This window comes from Ctenocephalides felis, unplaced genomic scaffold (genome assembly GCF_003426905.1).
Source record: "Ctenocephalides felis isolate EL2017-DRISC unplaced genomic scaffold, ASM342690v1 CF-g0.4_SCAFFOLD_00845, whole genome shotgun sequence".
Lineage (NCBI taxonomy): Eukaryota > Metazoa > Arthropoda > Insecta > Siphonaptera > Pulicidae > Ctenocephalides > Ctenocephalides felis.
The window spans coordinates 16,412,587-16,421,572 of NW_020536999.1; the positions used below are offsets into that span (position 1 = coordinate 16,412,587).

At 26.2% G+C, this 8,986-nt stretch overlaps 3 protein-coding genes across 3 annotated transcripts; all 3 read left to right on the forward strand.

Annotated features, from left to right (window-relative positions):
• The first annotated feature begins 806 nt into the window (after window positions 1–806).
• On the forward strand, window positions 807–3,087 carry LOC113374767. Its single transcript, XM_026614740.1, has 2 exons — window positions 807–1,001; window positions 2,785–3,087. Exons 1-2 carry the CDS (start codon window positions 845–847, stop codon window positions 3,012–3,014), a joined length of 387 nt encoding a protein of 128 aa, XP_026470525.1. The 5' UTR covers window positions 807–844; the 3' UTR covers window positions 3,015–3,087.
• Window positions 3,088–5,161: 2,074 nt separating this feature from the next.
• Window positions 5,162–6,056, forward strand: LOC113379122. The gene is made up of 2 exons (XM_026619517.1): window positions 5,162–5,309; window positions 5,606–6,056. Exons 1-2 carry the CDS (start codon window positions 5,162–5,164, stop codon window positions 5,887–5,889), a joined length of 432 nt encoding a protein of 143 aa, XP_026475302.1. The 3' UTR covers window positions 5,890–6,056.
• Window positions 6,057–7,903: 1,847 nt separating this feature from the next.
• LOC113374756 lies at window positions 7,904–8,751 on the forward strand. Its single transcript, XM_026614730.1, has 2 exons — window positions 7,904–8,040; window positions 8,124–8,751. The coding sequence occupies exons 1-2, from the start codon at window positions 7,929–7,931 to the stop codon at window positions 8,405–8,407; spliced, it is 396 nt and encodes a 131-aa protein (XP_026470515.1). The 5' UTR covers window positions 7,904–7,928; the 3' UTR covers window positions 8,408–8,751.
• Window positions 8,752–8,986: the final 235 nt, after the last annotated feature.

Sequence of the window (8,986 nt, forward strand, 5' to 3'; positions counted from 1 at the left end):
AATAAAACCAATTACAATATTAAAAAAAAAAGTAATATTCCAGAAAACTGTTAGTTGTTGTTCACACTTGATTTTATTTAAACTTAAAATAAAAAAATAAAAAAATTACAAAATTAAAAAAAATCTGTTTCATAAATATGAATTTCTTTCAAGTTTTTTGTTCAATATTTGTGGTTTAGGTAATTGAGTGTTTTATAAATTAATGATGAGTCAGACTGGGATTCTAAACGTATGGAAAACTCGTCGAAAATTTAAAGACATAGTTTAATTTTCTTCAAATTGCTAATAATCCTATTAAAACTTTTCTTTGTTAGTCTAGGTAATAATTATATATTTTTAATTATTATTAATTATAACTTCTTCACAATTTCATAATTTACCTGTTTTGGCGTGGTATGTCTTTTATAACAAAATTGCTCAAAAATAATTCTGGAGACTTCTTTCTTCATAATTTACCTTTTTTGTCTTCATATTTTTGATTCAGTAACCTTCAATTAAACAATTTCTTTAAGATAAGATATTATTAATTACACTATAAACAACAACAAGTTTTTGAAATATCATGCACCATTTAACCTTATCAAAAATATGCAAAATTTTCAAAGCAATCAAATCCATGATTAGCTGAAAATTGCACAAAAGATATCTGAAACAAAGTAATGATACTATAAACAATTACTGTAATTACATGAATTTTAATTTCTTCGAAAATAATCTGGATTAGCAATTCAAATTTCTTCCCTGATCTTCCTATAAATACTGGGAACTTCTACATCACCCTCATTCAACTCTTACGTTCTAGTAAAAAGTTTTCTTGGAAAAAAGTAATTTAAAAAAATACAAAATGAAATTGTCAGTAGTTTTGTTGGTTGTTGTTTGCGTGGCTTTGGCTTCAGCAGCAAATTCTGGACCTGGTAAAAAAGAAAGAAAAGCTTCTAAACCCTTCAGTAGGAAGGCACCAGGACAACAGACTCGTTCTGCTACTAATTATCTTGATGCAGGTGAAGATATAAAAATATTTTATTCGTTTTAACACGTTAATTTTTGTGTCAGTCATATGTGTCTGACGCTAGAAAGTTCTATATGAGCCATGTTAGACATATATTTGCCACATACACAATTTGTTGAGGAATGAGAAACAAATTTTATATAGGGCCATGCAAGTCATATGGTACGAAAAAAGGCATTTTTCCAGGAATTTGGCAAAAAAAATTCTTTGACACATTGATTTTTCTTGAGCCATTTTTAATTGAACTATCTAATAAAGTTACCATAGACCGAATTTTATCAATTTCAAGGAAATATTTTCAATATTGAAACCAGCAATTGGATTTTCTTCTATATTTGTATTAATATTTTTATTAATTATTTCTTTGGGCCAGAGATTGGATAGTACTAATTTCATCAGTCATCAGAAAGTCCAAAGGTTGATATTCTGTTCGAGAAAAAATTACAATATCAAGTTTTAATTTTATTATTAAATAAATCTACCAGTTGGTTCAATGGTACTCTTGTAAACTTTTTCAATAACTGTTCTCCAAAATTCTCAATAATGTAATTTTTTTCAAAGTTTGTAAAAATTTGAAATCTTTGAAATTTTTCTTGTATTTTCATACATGAACAGAATTTTACATAAAAATGTTCGTATTACTCATATTTGGATGCATACCTTTATAGTTCTCTATATGAATACATATTTGTTTCCCAAATTTAAATTTTTATTCACGAAAATAATTTTGAAATTTTTATGCAGAAGATAAAAGTTGCATTTTGTATAAAAATTGGAGCAACGTACTAAAAAGATTATTTTCAATCAAAAAAATTCCACAAGTAAAATATACTTTTAAAAGATCTTATAATTTTTTTTATGAATTTAACGTTCACATACCTATCAATTTTATAAGTAAAACATTTTAGTCTTGATTAACAAAAAATAAATTAAAACAAAAAAAAAACGTCTGATTTAGATGCCAATTTACCTAAAAAATAGGTACGATCTGGTAATGCTATGTTACGGGACCATCTACGTATGAGTTGATAGGAATAAAGTGTCAAAAAGTTAAATACTAATTATTTGCTTCATTATGTACTAATTATTTGATTTATCAAGTACTAAGTATTTGCTATGCGATTAGGCGTTTTACACATAAAACCTAACTTCACGTATGTGTTATCAAGGTATCATCAGAAAGCTGCAAGCATAATAAAATTGTTATTTGATATTGGAAATAGTCCTGCAATTTTATTGGATTCAAAGTTTTGTGAGAAGGTTGCATGAGTGCATATTTATATTTATCTTAGTAAATGAATTTAGATTGTAGTTTCGAGTATGGTAAAATAACTAGTTCTTCAATCAGAAAAAGCACCATAATGTCCTTCCACATCATGTCACCTGAAATTGCACATGAAACATTTCCACGTTCATATTTTAAAATCAAAACCAGATATCATCTCATTAGAGATAAACTTTTTAAATACATAAAGACCAACATAATTAAAGAAATTGAAGCACCATAATGCCCTTCCACATCATATTACCTATTGCACACGACACATTTTCATGTTCATATTTTAAGATCAAAATGAGATATCTCATTGGAGATGAACTTTTTGAATGCATATAGACATAAATAGCATATTGTCATTAAAAATAATGTATATATTTTGGTCAAAAAAAGTTACCGAGGTTTGGTGGAGGTGTGAGGATTTAGTTAGTATTGACGTGGATTTTTGTGCAGGAGCTACAATAAATTTTACACAATTTTTCTACTCCAATTATATCAGATTACATCAAGAAAACCATCGACAATGGAGCAGAGACCTTAAACAAAGCTGTATCCTTAATCGAACCTTTAGTTCGTGATGGTTTCAGCCTTGGACACGACATCGCAATTCGACTTCTTCAGGATGGTCCTTCAAATCGTGCTTCAGACACCCAACTTTTCCAACGTTTCGACAAACTGAAAAGTGGAGCTGTCAAGGCTTATGAAACTCTATTGGCTAAACTTATGTAGAAGTCTTTGGAAAACATTCGAAGAATATGATCAAGAATAATTTTATAAATTAGCACGCAGCAACTTCCGCAACAAATGCACCAAAAAGTCTATAAGTTTGGATGTGCAATTAATATTTATATTTTTATATGCATTCTGCACTGATATCATGTAATTTATTTATATAAATATTGTTTTAATAAATATTACGGAAGAAAAAAAATGTTTTTATTTTTATATTTAGAAACCTAAAATATTGATTGGTTTCGAATGATTTTTTGTCATCACAAAGTAACTGAATTAAACTAAATTTGAAGATTTTCATAATTTTTTTTGCAATAACATAAATATTTGATATTTTTTTGTATAATTAAATGTTTGAGAAAAATATTAACAAATTAAAATCCATATTTAAAAAAAAATGAAGTTTTAAAAGCACAAAATAACGACAAAATATTTTGTGTGAATTTTTTTTTTAATTTTGTAGAAGAGGCGTTAAACTTCAAAAGTTTAGACTTTGAAACTCTAAAAGTTTAGACTTCTTATCTTGTAGACGTTTAGAGACCTTAAAACTTTAGAAGTTTGATGACCTTAAAACTTTAAATGTTTGGAAAACAATGAAAGTTTAGAGTTATTTCTATTTGATAAATTTGGAGACTTCTATTTTGTAGGTGGTCAGAGACTTGTAAACATTAAAAGTTTGCACGTCTTTTTGCACTTTTGACCTTATGAGACTTTTTAACTCCTAAAGTTTAGAGACCTCTAAAATTCAGAAGTTTTGAGACATATTGACTTGAGAAATTTTAACAATTCTCAACATTAGAAGTTTAGAGACCTTTAAACATTAAAAGTTTAAAGACTTTCTGTTTTAGAAATTTTGAGACCTTTTAATTCTAGAAATTTCGAAAATTTTTATACATTAGAAGTTTAGAGATCTTTTAATTCTAAAAGATTGGAAATCTTCTGAACTTTAGAAGTTTGGAGAATTTTGAACATCAAAAGTTTGGAGACTTTTTTCTACTTTAGAATTTTAGAGACTTTTAAATTGAAAAGTTAGAGAATTTTGAACTTTAAAAGTTTGGAGACTTCTTAAACATTAGAAGTTTAGAGACATTTATACTTGAGAAATTTTAATACTTTTCGTAGAAGTTCAGAGACCTTTACACATTAAAAGTTAGAAGACTTTCTTATTCAGAAATTTTGACTTTTTCACTCAAGAAATTTAAGATATTTTATACTTTAGAAATTAGAAAACCTTTTAACTATAAAAATTTAGAAACTTTTTACACTTCAAAAGTTTGAAGACTTTTTTTGACATTGAGAAGTTTAGACACTTCTAAATTTTAAATTTAGAGACTATCAAGCTTCAGACTTTTTAATTTTGCGAAGTTTGGAGTTTTATACGAATAAATGTACTTAAGAATAATATGTACTTATGAATGTTTTTGGATTTTTCAAAATTTGTCTTAATTTTGATTTTATAAAGTTTGTTCTTGATAGTTGTTAAAATGTTGCGGTTCCAAAAACAATATATTAAGTTCATTATATAGAAAATTAACCCAAATATTAAGTTTTATATAAAGCTATTGGTATTTACTATTAGTAAAACGATTTTTCACTAAAACGATGAGTTATAAAAAATATTTGTGATACGTTACTACAATTCGAACTTCTTAAAAATTATAAAGAAATATGCCTTTAAAATTCCTTTTTTTGGTATTTTGGAATAATAAATAATAAAAAAAATCCAATCCAATGAAATAATTGAAGTTGTTGAATTTTTTAGTTTCTTTGCACTTTACAATAGTTTTGAGGCCATAAATTGTGTGTAGACATTACTATATAGTAAATTTAATGAAAAAAAACGAGTTGCATTTATATTGCATAGACATTCAAATGAAACAATAATAACACTATTTACAAACGCAAGTAAAACCCATTAAAAAATATGCGTAATAAAAAGTAATTATCTAAATCTATTTCCTCATTACCAGGACAAAATAGTGCAATTTAAACCAGTTTTCGTCATAACAAAAATTCTGGAATTAAATACTACCTTCATTTGCAATTCAAATTTTAAAATACTTACTATATAAATATATTCTTACATTAGGCTTTTCATTCATTTAAACTTTGTAACTAAATAGTGAACAGAAGTGGGATAAAAAATGAAATTATCAATTATTTTACTTTTTGTGGCTTGTATAGCCTTGGCTTCGGCTGCAAATTTAAAACAAGGAAGGAAAGCTAAAAGATCGGGTAATTTGGTGATGAAAAAATCACCAAGAGGTTCTGAAAATAATATTTTTAACACTGGTGAGAAATTATAATATTTTATAATAGATGATAAATTGGTTAAATTTTGTTCAGAACTATTTGTGTTATTGAATATTGGACTGTAAAATTATTGCAAATATAGGATTTACTAGTTATCCTTATGTAACTAACTGTTACAAATTTAAACATGATATATTGGACATTTGTGAAGTTTTGTGAAATATTCTTTTGGTTGTACGTTTACTCTTGTTCTGATCCAATGTCATCATAAAATAGACAACCTCCAATTTCTGAACCTCCATAATTTTTTTTTAATTCCAATTTCCTCTAATTAGGTTTTGTGAAGGATTCCATCGATTTCGGAGCAAAGACTTTAATTCGTGCCATAAATTTAGCAGAACCCTTAGTTCGTGATAGTTTTGACCTAGGAAAAGATGTAACCCTACGTCTGATCCGAGGAGCACCAATTGACCAACATGGAAGAGCTTCTGATTCTGAACTTTTTGAAAGATTGGATGAACTTGTCCAGAATATAGGAAAAGCTTTTGAAGCCCTATTTGATAATTCTGAAACAAATGCGAGGAAAGGACCTCCAACGGAGGCTAGGGTTCCATACTAATAATAATAGTAAAGGACTAAGTGGTGAGAAAAAATTTTTTTGAGGGGCAAAATGGAGGAGAAGGATGTTGTGAATTTTGATTGATCTCAAATAATAAAAAAATGCAATAAATAGTAACTTATGCACTTTTTGTGTATTTATAATTAATGCAAAGCAAAAGATATGTAATGCACCAATAATGTTATTTATATCAATACACATGGTGGTGATGAATAACCTATTTTATTTTTTATTTAACTTTTAATGCAAATTGATACAAAAAGTATCCAAATAAAAAATATGAAAATACAAACAGAAATTCTTAACACAAAATTTATAGTATTTTTAACTTTTTTAACTTCCCAAAAGAGAAGTTTGTTTTCATCAAAGACCGATTTAAAAAATTTAAGCCATTTGATGTATCTTGATGAAGACTTGTGTTTATCAATTTTATGCGACGATCAGCCAAGCCGTTTCTTTGTAAATGGCAGAAAATTGAAAAAAATGTCCATGTTTTAATCGATTTTGAAGATTCAAAAACCGTAAGAAAGATATTGGTTGGGAACAATGCTGATTAATTTTTGGTAAAGATCGGCCGGGCTGTTTTCTTGTAATAAAGTGTTAAAATTTTTTTTCGATGATTTTTATGATTTTTTTTGACGGTAGATACCATAGTCTTATAGATCGTACTAAAACATGCAACAAATCGTTTAATTTTAAAAAAATTTCAAAGTTTGCAAAAATTCATATCGTTTTTTTGGCGTATGTCAAAATTAGAGCTTGCATCGATGTTTGCTTAAGGACGTCTGAACCGTTTTTTATTTATGTTTCAATTTAAATCATATTATTAAGATTATTATTGATGATTATTTTATTTAATTTTTCATTCAAATTTGCCACAATGAAAATTTGTTCAATAAATCATAAATAAAGGAGTACAAAAAAAATCAATATACTTTTTGCACATTTTCAGCATTTTATTAATTTTATTCAGATGAGTAATATAATTTTATAATTTACATTTGTAAATTTTGGTGACCTTTTTTTATTAAATAAAACTTTTGTATAATACAAAATTGTAAAATTATTGTGATTTCACATTTAATAATGTAAAATTTTCGTAATTTCGAAATATACAAACGAACATAAAAAAATGTTAAAACATTAAAGATATGAAATATTTCTATGATTTTTTTTAATTCGATTTTACCTTTTTAAATAAGAATATTCCTTCACGAATTTTAATTATCAAAAACTCAAGTAAACCAAAATTAGTCACAAATCGATAGATATGTAAACAATATTAATACAATATTTTTTGGTAAATCAAGAGCAAGATGAGAGAATAACAATATTTTAGAATTGTACTGAAATAATTTCATATTTTTTGCTAAATAAAGTGTATTTTAAACACATTTTTATTAAGAATACTTCGAAATACAAGAGTATTCGAAGGAAATTTATATTAATCCGAATTTATTTAGTTTTTTCTTTTATTAATATTTTGAAAAAACAAAACAAAAAAATTTTGTCTTGCAAATTTCCATCTAATAATTTCTTTTTAATCTGAATATATATATATATATATATATATAAATTTAAATTGATTGAAAATTCTATATTAATTGCAAAGCAACCAAGAAGATTAATTTTATTGCTATTTTAGAAATATATCATTAAAAAAAAAATAATAAATTTTTATGCCCTTTACCCTTTATGTAGTCATAAATTCCTAAAAAAATGATTTGGCAAATATTTCATTCAAGAAGTCATTTTCCACTTGGTTTTTCCGGAAAAACATACTAATTAAAAAAATCCTTGTCCTTAGTCATTACGGTAATGTATAATTATCAAAGTCAAGTACATACGCAATTTGTTTTACAAAAACAACAAAATTAAAATGCAAAAATAACATTTAAAACAGAATAATTATCTACTTATTATAAAGTGCAACTCGTATTTCATTTTTGCAAAATTTATGGGATTTAGTTTAGTATATTATACAGAAGATTTTCATCAGTTTTTGTCAGTTTCTTGGAAATTGTGATTTGTAGAAGATCATGATGCATTTTTTAAACTATTTATTTGTTATTTTAGTGTTTGCAGTAAATTTGCTTAATGCTAAAAATATTCTTCAAACTGAGAAGACTTTGCTTGTGAAAAATGAAGCCGGTAATAATAAAATATTTATTTTACTAATTTTTGTTTTTAAAAAATTCTTCTCGTGTGTATATGGATAATTCTATCAATTACAGAAGTTTCACAAAAATCGTCACAAGGTTTTTCTAATATTGGAAAGAAAGACGCAGATTTCGAAGATCATACTATTTTTTATGGTTTGAACAGAGGATTTACAATAAACGCAAAAAACCGAGGTTCAATTTCCAAAAATCAACAAAACCGTGGTTGGAATTTGGATTTATTAAATCAAGTTGACACTTTATTGACAGATAGTGCCAAAGAAAATTCGTTCACCCAAAATAAAAACCCGGCAGCAGCTTTGGCTTCAATGCTTAGTAAATATGATTCAAATAAATAATATTGATAAAAGCAAGAATTATTTGGTTTTTCATATATTTATGAATTACTTATTGTATGAAGTAGAAATAGTCCAGTCATTATAGTAAGTTCACCTCGGAATTCAAGATACCCAGCTGTAAGTCTGTAAATACTTGTCTATTAACACCATAAAGTTGTCTCAAAACCTACATATGGTATTGACACCCTACCACATTAGGTTATGGGACAACTTTAGTGTTTCATTATACAAGTATTTACAGACTTACAGCTGGTTATCTCGAATTCCGAGATTCTTACCTAATTTAGGCTTAAATGACTGGTCTAAAATGAATCTCTAAATGTTCTTGGACAACTATTTGATGGGGGAAGATATTTAATCTATAAATTTATCAAATTTGATAATGTTGTATAAAATACCTATATCAGTATATGCAATGTATTAATATTTTGTCACACTTATAATGAATAAATGCACTATAAAAACACTATTTCGGTGAATTTCTAATTATTTTATCATTAAAGTAAAGATGTTGAATTATGACTAATATTCCAATATTTTTAACTTCCCATAGGGTAAGTTATTGTAATCCTCCAAAAA

Bases quoted from the DNA above. Each gene is read 5' to 3' on its own strand.
- LOC113374767 (XM_026614740.1), top strand. From the start codon at position 845: ATGAAATTGTCAGTAGTTTTGTTGGTTGTTGTTTGCGTGGCTTTGGCT. The intron at 1,002-2,784 runs GTGAAGATATAA...CAATTATATCAG, and splicing joins TACTAATTATCTTGATGCAG to ATTACATCAAGAAAACCATC.
- LOC113379122 (XM_026619517.1), top strand. From the start codon at position 5,162: ATGAAATTATCAATTATTTTACTTTTTGTGGCTTGTATAGCCTTGGCT. The intron at 5,310-5,605 runs GTGAGAAATTAT...TCCTCTAATTAG, and splicing joins AAATAATATTTTTAACACTG to GTTTTGTGAAGGATTCCATC.
- LOC113374756 (XM_026614730.1), top strand. From the start codon at position 7,929: ATGATGCATTTTTTAAACTATTTATTTGTTATTTTAGTGTTTGCAGTA. The intron at 8,041-8,123 runs GTAATAATAAAA...TATCAATTACAG, and splicing joins GCTTGTGAAAAATGAAGCCG to AAGTTTCACAAAAATCGTCA.